Source organism: Salvia splendens, chromosome 12, assembly GCF_004379255.2.
Source record: "Salvia splendens isolate huo1 chromosome 12, SspV2, whole genome shotgun sequence".
Lineage (NCBI taxonomy): Eukaryota > Viridiplantae > Streptophyta > Magnoliopsida > Lamiales > Lamiaceae > Salvia > Salvia splendens.
In genome coordinates, this window is record NC_056043.1 from 2,651,775 (window position 1) to 2,668,749 (window position 16,975).

The 16,975-nt window shown below is 36.2% G+C and overlaps 1 protein-coding gene across 1 annotated transcript; it reads right to left on the reverse strand.

The window, feature by feature from the left end:
* Positions 1-9,996: 9,996 nt before the first annotated feature.
* LOC121759732 (protein BREAST CANCER SUSCEPTIBILITY 1 homolog) lies at positions 9,997-14,976 on the reverse strand. The gene is made up of 14 exons (XM_042155415.1): positions 14,897-14,976; positions 14,737-14,790; positions 14,554-14,624; positions 14,023-14,136; positions 13,492-13,880; positions 13,221-13,331; positions 12,192-13,151; positions 11,999-12,093; positions 11,573-11,759; positions 11,392-11,492; positions 11,175-11,307; positions 10,924-11,089; positions 10,699-10,817; positions 9,997-10,601 (listed from the first exon to the last, which is right to left on the reverse strand). Exons 1-14 carry the CDS (start codon positions 14,950-14,952, stop codon positions 10,281-10,283), a joined length of 2,877 nt encoding a protein of 958 aa, XP_042011349.1. The 5' UTR covers positions 14,953-14,976; the 3' UTR covers positions 9,997-10,280.
* Between the last annotated feature and the right edge of the window lie 1,999 nt (positions 14,977-16,975).

The window sequence follows — 16,975 nt, forward strand, 5'->3', positions numbered from 1 at the left end:
CACTCTGATACCATATGAGAAATGGGTCACTCACCCCTTAAAAGGCCTCATAAGTGGAATTGTTATCCACACTTATATAGGTGAGTTAGGATCGTTACCAAATCGATATGGGACAAGAATTATGAATTTTAACAATAAGCACAGATCACAATTGCGGCCAAATGGAGTCAGGAACATATTCATGTTCATAATCAATATCTGGAAAAAACAATGAGATGTAACTACTAAACCATTTGAAAAAACAAAGCAGAATCTTGGTTCAAGAACCTAACATAATTAAAGGAGAAGAACCGTCAAAATCATAATTACAATCACTAATCATAATCATTAAAATAGAAGTTGCCTTGATAGATAGGGAAGGGATCATGGTTGTACTAATTCCTATGAACTCTATGATGATTCATTGTGTCATCATTTCCATCAATTATCGAAAATAAAATTTTTTATTTGGTCAGAACATCTTTTGGCTAGAAGCCCTTGTAGATGAAGACCGGAGCATTTCCAAAGATGAAGTGATTCTAGGTTGGGGCAGCCATCGAGAATCGCTTCCAGTCCCTTATTTTCAATCCGAAGTGAAAAAAGTCGGAGATGGCGCAGGTTAGGCATGTTTTTGCCAATAGTTACAGCTTGGTCTGTAAACTTTGGATGACCTACCCAATTATTGTAATATGTAAATGATTTCAACATCGGGCAAGAGGTTCCAATGGTTTCGAAATATTTGACAGGAAGCCATGGTATTATGATAAGATGCAACTCTTCCAATTTGGTTAGTTTTTTTATTGGCGTAGCTTTCATAGCACAAAACATTTTAAGTGTAAGGCATCGTAGCTGACTTGATCTGTTGATTGTGGGAAAAGAGTATCAACACCAAAATCAAGAGCAAACTTGTAAAAGGAAGAGTGGGAACTACATACACATTGATGAGATTTTTATAAAGCTTTTCTCCACTTCCACAATGATACATATATCCAGGATTAATAATGAGCACAGAGAAAGAGAAAGCAGAAATTATCGTGTTCATCCAACAAGTTAAAAGCAATGGATACTCTGAATAAGAAAATCTTCCATAAAATAGTACTCCCTTCATCCGTGACTAAGAGTCTCGTCTTTCATTTTAGTCCATCTACTCAAAAGAGTCCTAATTCGCTTTTACAATAAACGATAAGTCTTAGTTCACTTTTACTATAAAGCAGTACTCCCTCCGCGGTAGTGGAGGCATTACAACAAAAAAAATCATTAAGGACGTTTTTAATGCAATTAAGGACGCTAATTTGTGTTACTAAATATACCACCAACGCTTCAAAAAGCGACCTTATCGTTGGGGTCCCAACTAAAATTAGAGGACGCAAATGAAAGCATCCTAAAAAAAGCAAAAGATTAAGTTAATCATCTATAATTTAGGGACGCTTTCTTTTGCTTCCTAAATTGTGTTATTTTTAGTAAAACTTTCCACGTAATTGCGTCTCAATTTTTTTGTCTTTAAAAGATAAGTTTGTTGTAGTGAGACGGTTCTTTTCGGCATGCGATTTAAGAAAAATTGTGTTAATTGAGTTAAGTAAAGAAGAATAAAGTAGGAAATGAAAAGGTAGAGAAGTGAAGAGAGAATAAAGTATGAGAGAATAAAAAAAGTGAGAAAAAATGTGTTGACTTTACTAAAAAGGGAAAAATAACTTCAGTACTATGAAACGTATCAATATGGTAAAATGATTCAACTATTATACGGAGGGAGTATATAAAAGTGGGACTTATATTCCATTACTTTTTTTCCTGCCCGCTTTCCTTTATACTATTTCTTAAAACGCGCACTGAACTCAAATGAGACTACTATTCACTCTTAAAACCCACATTGCACTCAAATTAGACTCCTATTCGCGGACGGATTGAGTATATCCTTATAAAAACTACATAGTAAGAGTACTAATAAATTTTATGAATTACACCTAAAACTTACTCGACCTAAGAGTACTAATACCTTATAGCAAATCTTTTAGCATTCACTCAACTTTACACAGATGTTTGAAAACACAATTGCTCAATCATAATGGTTCAAACATACCAAAACAATTGCTCAAAGATAATTATGACTGACGAGCAATCTCATTAATCACCACTTACGAATGGAGTACAAAATTAATGTTACTAAGGTTATCATGCAGAATTATGAATGCACAAAAAAGCAAACCAAACACCGAGAGAATTGTGAGAATTATACCGCTGGGCTAGGTAGTATAGTGAGGCATCCACATGAAGATCCAAAAGCTTTAGCTCGACCAATTGTCCCTGGCTACGATCCACCGCGCAACGCAAAATGCAGTTAAATTTTTTAGGGACAATCCAAATCTATAACGCGCCACATGGCGGGATTCTTGCAGACTCTCCACCATGTAGCACACACGTACTGCGCCCTCCAAAAAATCTCTCCTACACCCAACCTTAGCAAGATATTCGCCGTCAAATCATCCGGCAGCTCAATCCATGGCGGAAGCGTAGGTGTGGCTGAGGATGATGATGAAGAAGTAGCCAACGTCGGAATTGAAGCTTCAATTTGGATCATCGATTCCGATTACGTTCTCTTGCTCAACATCTTCAATATTTTAGGGGTTAGGTGAATTCCTAGGTATATCATGGTTACAGTATATATATATATATATATAGTCAAATACGTAACAACTACTACAAATTAATAACCATTAGATTTGAAGATCTAATGGTCTATAATTAATCCTATTTTCCAAATTTAATAAATTAATGGAAAGGGTAATTTTGTTAATGGTTAGTTAGTAGTAGATCCCATAAATCTCTCAGTCTTTCCATATTATTCTATTTAATTGATAGCAGATTATTGATATTAGTAAGTAGATATATTTATACTGTTAATACGTGTATGCATAATATGGATTACAATTTTATGATAGTGTATTGATATTGTTCGAACCAATTTTATGATTTATCGTATTGATATTTTACTATATATGAACATAACCAAGGTTGTCTGAAATATATTGGTAGACTGATTAATAATGATAATTTCCACCTTATACTGATGTTTATGAATACATGTATTGATATGTATGCATATAGTGTTGAAGTTTGTTGCCTACAAACTTTGACTCTTTGTCAATATTTCCTTGTCCCACATCGGTGGATGTTAGGGAGTTGGGAGGGAGTGGCTGCCTATAAAAGGAGCACTCCCCCCTCATTAGTAAATATCCCAAAATTGTACTCTTCTCCATTTAAATATATAAGTGGGCTCTGCAGAGGGTGCTCGGAGACGTAGGCAATTTGGCCGAACTCCGTCAAAGTTCCGGGTGTGTTCTTTTTTTATTATCTATTTTGTTCCGCATTTATTTCTGGGCTTATTTTCTGTAGTAGTATTGTATTCAATATTATTTGCCGGTTTGGTAGTAGTGTTTTGTACGGTTCTTTTGGGTGTTTTTATATTGTGATAAATACACCGACTGATAAATTCTGTTAGGAATCTGGTATTTAAGAGGGACAGTGTCCTCGCCAGTCTTTCCAAAGAATTTATTTGGAGAAGTAATTTTATCGAGTAGACCCCATTGGGTTAACTCTGAAATTACTGAATCGGTTCATTTCACTATTTGAGAGAAAATTACCCGGTTTTCTCAACAAGTGGTATCAGAGCCAAGGTTCGTCCTTGGTTCTATTTGTTTGTAATATTGAATACTTTATTTTAAGTCTGTAATGGCGGGTAATGATCAAGAAAACAAGGCTAGTTCTTTGTCATCGTGGTCGAGGTTTCCACTGTCAAACATGAAATTGACGGTAGAGATATTTGACGGTATTGGCCATTTTGGTATGTGGCAGGGGGAGGTTCTAGACTCTCTTTTCCAACAGGGTCTTGACATTGCCATTGAAGAAAAGAAACCAGAAGATATAGATGATATAGATTGGAGTACCATAAATCGGTTAGCTTGTGGAACAATTCGGTCGTGTCTGTCCAGGGAGCAGAAGTATGCTGTCAAGAATGAGACTTCTGCACATAGATTGTGGAAGACACTGGAGGACAAATTTCTGAAGAAGAGTGGTCAGAATAAGCTCCTTATGAAGAAAAGGTTGTTCCGATTTGAATACCGACCAGGTACCACTATGAATGAACACATTACTTTGTTTAACCAATTAGTAGGAGACCTGCTAAATTTAGATGTGAAATTTGAGGATGAGGATCTGGCATTGATGTTGTTGTCGTCTCTACCTGATGAATTTGAACATCTGGAGACCACATTACTCCACGGTAAAGAGAATGTGTCTTTAGATACTGTATGTTCTGCTTTGTATAGTCATGAATTGCGAAAGGCAGATAAAATGAAAGGCAAAGCAGTTACAGATGAAGCATTAGTGGCAAGAGGTTGTCAACAAGGCCGATCAAAGGAGAGAAGAGGAAGGTCCAAATCGAAAAGGCGAGTTGCCAAAGATGAGTGTGCTTTCTGTTATGAGAAAGGACATTGGAAGAAAGACTGCCCAAAGTTGAAGAAGAAAGAAAAGGCTTCGCAAGATGCAAATGTTGCTGAATGCAAAAATGATGCGGAGTCAGATTGTTCTTTGACGGTTTCACCTTCAACATCGCATCCAGACGAGTGGATATTGGATTCAGGTTGCACCTATCATATGTGTCCCATTAGGGAGTGGTTCTTTGATTTCGAAGAACTCAATGGCAGACTTGTTTACATGGGGAATGACAGTCCATGTAAGACAGCCGGGATAGGCTCAATCAAGCTACGGAATCAGGATGGATCCACTAGAATTTTGAAGGATGTGCGGTACGTGCCCCAGTTGAAGAAGAATCTCATCTCATTGGGGGCCTTAGAATCTAAAGGCCTAGTTGTGATGATGCGAGATGGAATTTTTAAAGCAACTTCAGGAGCATTGGTGATGCTGAAAGGTGTGAGGAAGAACAATTTGTATTACTACCAAGGTAGTACAGTTGTTGGGACAGTAGCAACTGCAACTTCGAGTAATAAGAAGGATGCAGAGGCAACGAAGCTTTGGCATTTGCGATTGGGACATGCTGGTGAGAGATCATTGCAAATTCTCGCCAAACAAGGATTATTGAAAGGTACGAAGTCTTGCAAATTAGAGTTTTGCGAGCATTGTGTTCTGGGAAAACAACGAAGAGTGAAATTTGGCACTGCAATCCATAATACGAAGGGAATTCTGGATTACGTGCACTCAGATGTATGGGGACCTGCCAAGACTCCGTCACTTGGAGGTAGACACTATTTTGTCACTTTTGTTGATGATTTTTCCAGGAGAGTTTGGGTGTACACTATGAAGAGCAAAAATGAAGTCCTTGGGATTTTTCTGAAATGGAAAGCTCAAGTTGAAAATCAGATGGGGAGGAAGATCAAGGTTCTCCGATCTGACAACGGTGGAGAATACAAGAGTGATCCTTTCCAAGATGTATGCCAGGAGTGTGGCATAGTTCGGCACTTCACAGTGAGAAATACACCACAGCAGAATGGAGTGTCAGAGCGTATGAATCGAACACTAGTGAAGAAAGTTCGTTGTATGCTGTCTAATGCTGGGCTAGACAGAAAATTTTGGCTGAGACCATCACATACGCTCAACACATTGTCAATCGTTTGCCATGTTCTACCATTGATGGCAAGACTCCTTTAGAGGTATGGTCCGGTAAACCAGCAACTGATTATGATTCTTTGCGTATTTTTGGTTCTATTGCATATTATCATGTGACTGAATCAAAGTTGGATCCACGTGCAAAGAAGGCTTTGTTTATGAGTTTCAGTGCTGGTGTTAAAGGATATCGGTTATGGTGTTTGGAGTCTAAGAAGACGATTGTAAGTAGGGATGTTACCTTTGATGAATCTTCCATGTTGAATAAGGTAAATCCAAATAGTGGTGATACTTCGCAGCAGGTGGAGTATACACCGAAGCAGGTGGAGTTCGAAGAAGCAGTTGTGATCCCAACTACGAACACCACAAATGACTCTCCTACGGAAGAAGAAGAGTCAGATGATGAAGAGGTTCCACCCCAAGAACCTTCGCAGCAATCAGAGTCAATTGCAGTTAGGCGAACGAGGCGGGAAAATAAGAAACCTGCTCGATTTGCGGATATGGTAGCATATGCGCTTCCAGTTGTTGATGATGTTCCATGTATCTTTTCGAAAGCTATTGAATGTTCAGAAAGCGATGGTTGGAAAGGTGCTTTGGAAGAAGAGATGCAATCTCTTCAGAAGAACAAGACGTGGAAGCTGATGCCATTGCCGAAAGGCAGGAAGACAATTGGATGTAAATGGGTTTTTGCAAAGAAAGAGGGATTTCCTGACAAAGATGATGTTCGCTACAAAGCAAGATTGGTAGCTAAAGGCTACGCCCAGAAGGAGGGAATTGATTACAATGAGGTATTTTCTCCTGTTGTTAAACATTCTTCCATTAGAATTTTGTTGGCTTTGGTAGCGCAGTTGAATTTGGAGCTAGCTCAACTTGATGTGAAGACCGCGTTTTTACACGGTGATCTGAATGAGGAAATCTATATGACCCAACCGGAGGGATTCAAGGTTGCTGGTAAAGAAAATTGGGTTTGCAAGTTGAACAAATCGTTGTACGGATTGAAGCAGGCTTCAAGACAGTGGTACAAACGGTTTGACAAGTTTATGAAGGATCAGATGTACACAAGAAGCAAATACGACCACTGTGTGTATTTGCGCAGACTTCAAGATGGTTCCTACATCTACCTACTCTTATACGTTGATGATATGTTGATAGCATCAAAGAGCCAAGTTGAAATTGACAGATTGAAGGCTCAGTTAAGTAAAGAGTTCGAGATGAAGGATTTGGGGGAAGCCAATAAGATTCTCGGCATGGAGATTACAAGGGATAGAGAGGGAGGCAAGCTTTGGCTGACACAGAAGCAGTATTTGACCAAAGTACTACAGCGTTTTGGTATAAATGATGATTCCAAACCTGTAAGTACCCCGCTTGCTCCTCATTTGAAACTTAGTTCTCACTTATCTCCAAAAATGGAAGATGAGCGAGAATATATGGCGAAAGTTCCCTATGCTAACGCAGTTGGAAGCTTGATGTATGCAATGGTGTGTACAAGACCAGAAATTTCACATGCCGTTGGTACTGTGAGCAGATACATGCATGATCCAGGCAAGGGTCATTGGCTAGCTGTGAAATGGATTCTGCGGTATATCAAAGATACTGTAGATATTGGTTTGTTGTTTGAGCAGGATAAATCACTTGGTCTTTTTACAGTTGGATATTGTGATTCCGACTATGCTGGTGATTTGGATAAGCGAAGATCTACTACTGGGTATTTGTTCACTTTAGCGAGTGCGCCAGTTAGTTGGAAGTCTACCTTGCAGTCAACGGTAGCTTTGTCTACGACAGAGGCAGAGTACATGGCCATTACTGAAGCTGTGAAGGAGGCAATTTGGCTTCATGGGTTGCTGAAAGAATTGGGTGTTGGTCATAAACAACTTGAAGTATATTCTGACAGCCAGAGTGCTATTCATTTAGCAAAGAATCAGGTCTTTCATGCAAGGACGAAGCACATTGATGTTCGCTATCATTTTGTGCGGGAAATTCTCGAAGAAGAGGAAATTGTCATCCGAAAGGTTCCGACTTTGGAGAATCCTGCAGATATGTTGACCAAGGTGGTGACGAGAGTCAAGTTTGAACATTGTTTGGACTTGGTTAATATTCTGCGATTTGGAGCTGGCGCTTGACTGCGCCAATATGAAAGCACCGCGAGTCGTCTGTTTGAATGGAGAAGATTTGTGTTCGGTGGAATTTGAAATTTTGCCAAGGTGGAGATTTGTTGAAGTTTGATGCCTACAAACTTTGACTCTTTGTCAATATTTCCTTGTCCCACATCGGTGGGTGTTAGGGAGTTGGGAGGGTGTGGCTGCCTATAAAAGGAGCACTCCCCCCTCATTTGTAAATATCACAAAATTGTACTCTTCTCCATTTAAATATATAAGTGGGCTCTGCAGAGGGTGCTCGGAGACGTAGGCAATTTGGCCGAACTCCGTTATCAAAGTTCCGGGTGTGTTCTTTCTTTATTATCTATTTTGTTCCGCATTTATTTCTGGGTTTATTTTCTGTAGTAGTATTGTATTCAATATTATTTGCGGGTTTGGTAGTAGTGTTTTGTACGGTTCTTTTGGGTGTTTTTTTATTGTGATAAATACACCGACTGATAAATTCTGTTAGAAATCTGGTATTTAAGAGGGACAGTGTCCTCGCCAGTCTTTCCAAAGAATTTATTTGGAGAAGTAATTTTATCGAGTAGACCCCATTGGGTTAACTCTGAAATTACTGAATCGGTTCATTTCACTATTTGAGAGAAAATTACCCTGTTTTCTCAACATATAGTACATATAGGTTGTTGAACTTGGTTTGTTTGGTTACGAGTATGATAATATTTACAGTTTAAATATGAGCATTGGCATCGAGTTGTTTTTTAGAGCATGCGGCGCTTTGCATGCCTGCGTATGATCGAGCACACGTTATAGACAGGAATCGGGTTGTATCATGTATGCCTGTGTATGCTTGAGCAGCCTAGCAGATTTTGAGCCTGCCATACTCGGATTGCGAGCTAATCGGACTGTAATTTTATCAGGTAAGAATTTTACAACTCTAACCCTAGATGTTCGGGGTTCAGACAATATTACTAGCCATGAATGGTTTCAAAATCTTTGGGATTGAACACAGCCGTCATCATGTATTTTGTTTAAGGCTTTTAATGCCACTGATTGACAAAATTAGTGAATTTAAACGCAAGAAACTCAATGTAGACCCAAACAAAGAATGAAGACAGATAGAATAGAATATGCTGCCAAATATACCATTTAGAAAAACATAGTACCGTCACACTAACACTATTATTCTTAATACTACAGATACATAATTTTCAATCTTAATAATTGATTATTAGTTTAAAAATTGACAGAATCTTCATTGTAAACAAAATCTTATTATATTTAATTTAAGTTATTGATAAAGGGTCTTACGGTTATTGTGTAATTTAGATCAAATATATAGGTGTGTTTGAAAAGAATAAAAAGTAAGTGAGTGAAAAATATTCTTTTGAGTTTAAATTTAATGTAAATGGTTGGAATAAAATTAATATTTAGTGCGATATTTACATTAAAATGGATTTGAATTTAGTGTAATAGTTGGAGATGCTCTTACATTTCACCGTGCGAAGTTGAAAGAGGACGTGGCCTAATAATATAACACTGGTGTTTCCCTTTTAATGCTAAATAGGAATAAACGACGCACTACTTATAATGTGATCCTTCTAATTAATTAGGTAGGTATATTTATTTGTAAAACCAGTAAGCAAATTTTTGGTTTATCTCGTACTCTTACATTTCATAGTTTGGAGTTGAAAGAGGACGTGGCCTAATAATATAGTAAATCTGTTTCACTCGAAATTTCCCTTTTAATGCTAAATAGGAATAGTCATCTTCTAAAATTGAAATAAGTAAAATTTTAATTTTTTAATTGTTCCATAATACTCAAAATTAACTCAATATCATTTTCATCAACACTCCAAATAATACTCCTATGATACTATCATTTTTACCAGAACAATGACATTTTATAGGTACAGTACATAATATTTGACTCTGTCGTACTAGTATTTTATATTATCAATTGCAAAAGTTAAAATCATTTTCTCCATCTTTTAAAAATAAAACACTTTTAAAATAACATGAATTTTAATGCAAAATTAGTAAAGTAAGAGAAAGATAAAAAGAAAAACATATTAGTGGAAAATGAATCTCACTTTACTAGAGAGAATTTTTTAAAAAATATAAAGTTTCTATTTTCAAGAGATTAACTAAAAAGAAAGAATTTCAATTTTAAGAGACAAATGGAGTAATATAATTTAATATTTGAAAAATTATGATTTAAAATGACAATTATTATCTCTTAATAGTAATAGTTGAACGTCAAAAACTTTATTACTTTTATAAATTCAATAATTATAGTACTATTAAATTTAAATATCACTCAAGCCAATCTGAGACTCAATTGTAACACATTAACTTTAGACATTAACTACTTTATTGCCAGACCAAACCTGATTTCTTTGATGAATTAAATATTTAGTTTTTAACTTTTAAGCGAATATACATATCCGGCAAGGATGACATTCTGTTTTAGCAACGTTTTCTCATATATATAAATGAAAACCTACCAAAGTTCACAAGGGAATGATAGTGAATAAATAGCCAAATTCTGTCACGATTATTAGTGTGATATGTGATCAGACACAACGATTAACCAACTGTTTGCAGTTTGTAACCTGCAATAGAATTCATAATCCATGAATTGCTCGTTACCTGGGCTCCAGCACAGGAGGCTAAAGCTTCTGCACTCGCACGTCTCTGCTCCACGATTGAGCCTCCGTTGTTTGGCTTGCACTGTTCCGGAAGCTCGACGCTGTAAATGATGAAGGTCGTCTCAGAGCTTCCATCAACAGGCTTCCTGTTCAGAACTTTTCCTCCAGCAGCAATCACAAGATCATGGAGATATCCTCTGTATGAAGGTGTGAAATCTCCCATGAGATAGAATGTATAGCCATCAAACAGTTTTGGTTGCTGCAAAATCATGGAAAGTGGGAATCATCAATCATGTGAATAACTTGGAAAGAAGAAAGAATGAAGAGGGTAGGTTCATCAGAAGCAAAAGATCAACCTTGTTTAGAAGTCTTAATCTGCCGAGCTTTGGTCCATTCCTGATTCCATGAATGTCGACTGAGATCTCAAACTGTTCCTCATCAGCTATCTCTCCAGCTTCAATGCAAGCTCTAATCCCTGGATACACGAAACATACATAAATATTTTAGATTTGTTTGTTTGGGACTTCTAACAAAGAAAATAGAGTAAATTCAAATTCATTTGTGTATAGAAAACTACTCACACTGAACACTCAAAATCCATTTTCCTTCCAAGACACCCATTAAAAATTTGAGTGTACGTCTGCATGCTCCATTTTCATCTGACGAAGCAATTACATGGGTGACGGTAGGGTCCCAGTTCTTTAGTATTGTTACTCCAGACAAGTTCTCAAACTCTGTAACAGTTTCCTGAATTTAAACCATAGTGATTATAAGATTATTATATTCTTATTTCATGGAGAATAGTAAATAAAATGATTACTGGTTTACTTACTTTCTCTGTATTGGTGAGAGCTGAGCAGCAGAGAACCAAATTTTTAAACGTCTTCCGAGACTTCCACTGTACCGGTGATCTGTCTTTGCCTTCTTCATTGGTTTTCACTTTATCTTGATGGATGCAAGATTTTCTGGGGGGAAGTTAAGAGTGAAAAGAGAGTCATGACATAACCTACGCGAATAAATGAATAGCCAGTCTGGAAATTGCAACAAACCTTTCAGCAGAAGATTTACTTTTCTTCCTTGATTGAGATTGAGGCGTACCATTTGGCAGTTGAGATGATGTATGAACTGGACATAGCATAACAAAGTTTTCCTGCCATGTGTAAAAAACCACAGCATTAATCACTTTTTTTTCTCCATTTTCGAGGAAAGTTGTTAGTTTATAGTACTTACAGAATCCCATCGGCATTCTGGAGTCAACCTAGCACAAGGAACGTGAAAGCTCTTACGACAACTCTTGTCATAACACCCGAGAGCAGCTCCTTTGATGCCACAGCAACAGCATCTAATTCTTCGACTTCTGGACAGCTCATTTTCAAGGTTGACAACAGTATCATCTTCAAAATACACATTGGGTGCCCTACAAAAGATGTACAGCCTTATTTTGCTATATACTATTACAGTGAAAATAACAAGTTGAACTCTATCAATCTATGTCAACAGCTTCCATGACTTATGACTAGCCTAACAAATCATAAACACGTAGATAGTAGCCTGAGACAGCAAGTTGATGAAGCACACTAGATAATTTTTATCAATCCATCACCATGGTAGTTCACAAACTAGATAATTGTGCAGAAATTGTTCCAAATGTTATACCATTCAGCACAGTTCTTGTGAACGTGTATAGCATTCTTTCTTGCATCATCCATTGCCAACTTCCCTCCAACATAGTGAACCATGATCCCTGAAGCCTGGAAATTTTATATTTCAGTAACAAACTACATCATAGAATTAAAACAATGAAAACATAAATATAAAGTATAACCGATATTTCAAAAGACATACATACCTCTGACTCTTCAGATGATTGACAGAAAGCACAACAAACTGTACTGGGAGATGTATTACATTTTTGCAAAGCATGCCCGCTAAGGGAGGAAAATGATTTATCAACTTTTGATGGAGTTTTCATGTCTGATTGATCCCTTTGAACTTGAATATCTTCAGATAAGTGATCTGTGGTCACATCCTTTTCATTAGCACCTAATGCTTTACCACTATGGCTGTCCTTACACATGCTCTGAACAGAGAATTTGACTTTCTTTGCAGAGCTTGGTGACTTTCTACATATTTTTCTATACTTCCTTTTGACACATTCATCCAAAACTTCTTCATGAATTCCTGGTGGATTACTAAGCAGCTTGGAAATCAACTCCTCTTTGTCTTGCTCAGTATCTAAGACCTTTTTTCCAATTTCGGATTTTTTAGTTTTTTCTTTACTACCAGATGTTGGTAGCTGAGTTGGTTTCTTAGAGTTTTTATTGTCTTCAGCACTCTTTTTTGACTTTGTTTGTCCTTCATTGCTCTTTTGACACATCTCTGGTGCAGAAACTTGAGTGAATGCTGCACCCTTGCTGCTTGCTAGAGGCTCTACCCCATCAGATAAAGATTGAACATCTTTCTCTTGAACACTAGCATCAAAGAGGACCTTTTTACCTACTCTGGATTTTCCTTTTTGAGTCATTGGAGTGTCTTTAGTACCCTCTTGCATATCTTGATAGATTACATTGCCTAATTCAGCACAGACTGCAGTTACTTTAGAAATGCTTTTAGCTTTCTTGTCCTTTTCAGGCTCATTTGCATTGGCTTTCTTATTAGAAGCTCTCGTTCTGCCTTTGGTTTCAGAGATTTTTTCCCTTTTACACTTGCCTACTGCACTATTAGGTCTGTTCTTTTGACCAGCTGTTTCTGTTGAGGTGGCATCCACACGTTTTAAGGCTACATCCTCTTCAGCAGTATGTTCTTCAATCTACACCAACATAATTAGATCAAACTTGGTAAATAATGGATTGTTGAAATTGTAAAAACTGTTACTTACCTGTATAGTTGGAGGAGTTGAACAAAGTTCAGGAGAGCAAGGCCTCTGTGTCCAATCAAACATTTCACTATCAAAGAAATCCACATTGTTTGATAAGTTACAATCTCCTCTCTGCATAAAGCAACATGAAATATAAAAATAGTGTGTCACGAAGAAGAATAGATGAACCAATCATGAAATATCAGGTTACTGAGTATTAACAAAGTCTATAATCCTAATTACTATATTCGTAATGAAAGATATTAAAAGCTATATCTCAGGAAGGACAAACCTCATCATCTGAATCTTTAATGTCACTGAAGCAAGGAGCTTCTGGTGGTGTATACATAACCAGATTGTCATTCGTCTGCTGACTTGACTGCTCCATGTCCTCTTCATCTCTCAGCCAGAAAAATGGAGGTAAATGGGCTTTCCCCTTTTCATAAGTAGAAGGGATATTATTTTGTAAAACATGACCATTATTAGTTTCATTTCTGTTGATTTCAGCAGTTCTATCAGTCAGGTTTTCTCGCACCATTTCAGTCCTTGCACTTGTATATGGTGACACCTGAACCCTTTTATTTGTAGGGAAAATTGATGCACTCTTTGATCCTCTCTTTCCAGGTTGTTTTTTATTCCCAGTTTCTGAAGCTTCAGGTTTCGTTTGGCCATTATTTTGGACTGTGTATACATTAAAACCAGAAAAATGAGGCAAACAATGAGTTAAAACAGGACAACATATAGAAGCAGGTTTGTCAAACAGATGTATAATGTAAAAATATGGAAGATTATCAAGCATTACCCAACAGGCTAGTAACATTACCCGAAGGACCAGGTGAAGCTTCAGTCTGAGTGTTGAAGATACTGACTCCAGATGCTACTTCCATGCTTTTGTAAACGCTTACCAAATTATCCATATGAGGAGCTGGCCTAATTTCTGCTAAATGAAAATAAAAAAATGTAAGCAATCGATAAATAAGTCATGAATTCCACAAGCTAATAAATGTAAAGCAAAACAGACATCATTTTCACCATATGCAGACAAAGTAAGAGGTTTTAGCTGCTATGAAATAGGTATAATATACATAATGTATCAAGGTATAGAAAATATCATATATCTCACAATTACAGAGATAAACCCCACAAAAGAATAGTCATAAATTCTAATGCCAACCTAACACGAAATCGATGATAAATCTTAACAATTCCATCCATCAAACAAACATAAACTCTCTTACGATTGAGTTTACACCTCAACAAAATAATCTGCCTAACATATGAATCACTCTCAGCTAATATTAGTTTAGCAAAATTGGGAAAAATGTATTGCCAATGAAAAGCAAAACATGTATACCTCTTCGCCTGTATGGAACTTTACAAACAGGACAACTCGATGATGCTTTCATGGATTTCTCGATACACACACTGCACCAATCAGTAAACACAATACAGTAGGCAGCAAAAAACGTATTAAAATCATCCCTAAAAACAAAACAAAACAAAAATTATCTACACATGAATTTACTAAACGGCTTACTTGCAAAACACATGATTGCAGGTGAGTGAAGCGGCCGAATTAAACAGACTCAAACTGTCGACAGAGGAAATAAGAATCAATTAACGATCTGGAATTTCAGACCGTGAAAAGGGAAATTAACAATTTCATTGATAATAACGAAACCGAATGAAAATGTTACCATATAGGGCATTTCAGCTCCCTTCCCATTCGCTCCAGATGTGATGCGTCCGCCATTATTCTCTTCCGATTTTGATTCTCTTCTAATCTCTATCCCTATTTTTTTCTTTGGAGTGATGAACACTGTAAGTAGCTGAAAATATAATTGCTTTGGTGCTTGTTATTCAATCATTTGCTTTGCCGCGCCAAAAAAATTTTGATTTCGCGCCGCCACTATTTCAATTCATTCGAGTAGATTCCATAGCACTTTTCTTAATCTTAAGTTTTTCTGGGTCAATAATAATTATCATAGCCCACTATAATATCAGCCCACTATCAAGCCCAATTATACAGACTAAGTTTAGTGGAGTAATTAACTATCCAAGCCCACTCTGATATCAGCCCACTATCAGGCCCAATTATATAAATGAAGTTTAGTGGAGTACATAATTCCAACATATAGTAATTAATTACTTGTACAATTCTTCTAAAATATTTTCAAAGAGGCTATGAGAAATGAGATAATAGCATATCACAATTAAGCAGCCATGGCCCACAAAATCCAATGCACTTGCAAACTCAGTCATAATTATTTTTGAAAATGAAATTAATAATTTTTAGGGAGTAACTAAAACATGATCTAAAGAAAAAAAATTCTAATAATGCCCCCTTTTCGTGATGATTGTAACTAGTGCTCGAGTAATGGTGACTTGGGGTTTGCACATAATGATAGCATTTACAAACTAATTGAACTTACATTATTTACTTTATCTTTCATATATAGCTGCGATGCGATATCATTATTAAATTCTTTATATTAATATTTTATTCAAAAATAGTCATTATTGAACTATGTAAAGTAATCAATGTAAAAGATATTTATGTGTTTTATTTGAATTATAACTAAAATTAAATTTACGCACATGACTACAAACCACAAAGTGGTTGCCTGGTTGGTAGCAAAAAAAATAGATACTTATAAAATTTATTAAAGAAAAGTCTCATTAGTTGACCTTTTTCGTATGAAAGCAAAAAAGATGTCTTTACGACAAATAACATGTTTAATTTTCAACGTTGACTATGAGGTACGATATTGACTCCACAGGTCAAAACCTTGTTCTACGACCTGCTTTACATCACGTGCTTAAATTTGTAGTACTCACATTTTGTTCAGTCCATGAATAATTCTCCCGTTTGTTTTTTAGATCTCATATTTCATTCAACTTTATCTCGAATTACATTTTATTACTTCATAAATTAATTTATAAAATAGGATTCACCTTCAAACTAACTCCTCCATTCACTTGTTATTACATTTCTAAAAACTCGAATTGAATAAAATCAAATCAATTAATGACGGATGGAAGGAGTACTACATAGTATTTCTTTGGATTTTATTTTTTATAAATCTCATTTTATAAATCATTACATGGTACACAATTTTGAAGAATAAATTGGACATAAAAACCATCAATTTTTTTTTACGTTTTGACTCTAATCTTAAGTACCGTGCAATTACTTGTACATTATTAGTGGATCGAGTAAATAACATGTACTCCCTCTGTTTCATTAGTGTTGACTCATGACTGTTAGATCGACTTGAGCAATATAATTCAGAATTGTACTCCGTATTAAATATGAAAGCTTGAATTATGACATCATTGAACAAGGATTCGTTGCATCTCTCTCGCATCAAGAAGTTGGTGTAAATAATTATATTAAAACCAAATGTCAAAAAATAATTAAAGTATTTTGGGTTGGTTGGGCTATGGATCCAGCATAGCTTTCTTAAACTTCTTGCAAAAGGAATCATGCCATATTTCAACTTTAAACATGTTTTACATAGTATTTTATTTTTCACCAACTTATTCTTGACTTCGTTGTTTGTTGTTGGTAGTGTTATTTTGTATATGTGAAACTAAGGTCACCTTTCCAGTTTCAAGGTTAGCTGCTAAGTGCTAATTGAATATTGCCAAATTTTAATGTTATTAATGTCAATGAAAAGGGTCCCTCGAAGTATTAGGTGTGCTGACAAAAATAATACTAAGAATTAATCTCTCATCTTACAATGATGATAGGAATTAGGAACTAATTTTTTATA

What these genes read in the sequence shown, in the direction of transcription:
- LOC121759732 (XM_042155415.1), bottom strand. Translation starts at nt 14,952, where the DNA reads ATGGCGGACGCATCACATCTGGAGCGAATGGGAAGGGAGCTGAAATGC. An exon ending in GAGCTGAAATGCCCTATATG is followed by an intron (nt 14,791 to 14,896) that starts GTAACATTTTCA and finishes CTCTGTCGACAG; the next exon opens with TTTGAGTCTGTTTAATTCGG. An exon ending in AGCTTCACCTGGTCCTTCGG is followed by an intron (nt 13,881 to 14,022) that starts GTAATGTTACTA and finishes ATGTATACACAG; the next exon opens with TCCAAAATAATGGCCAAACG.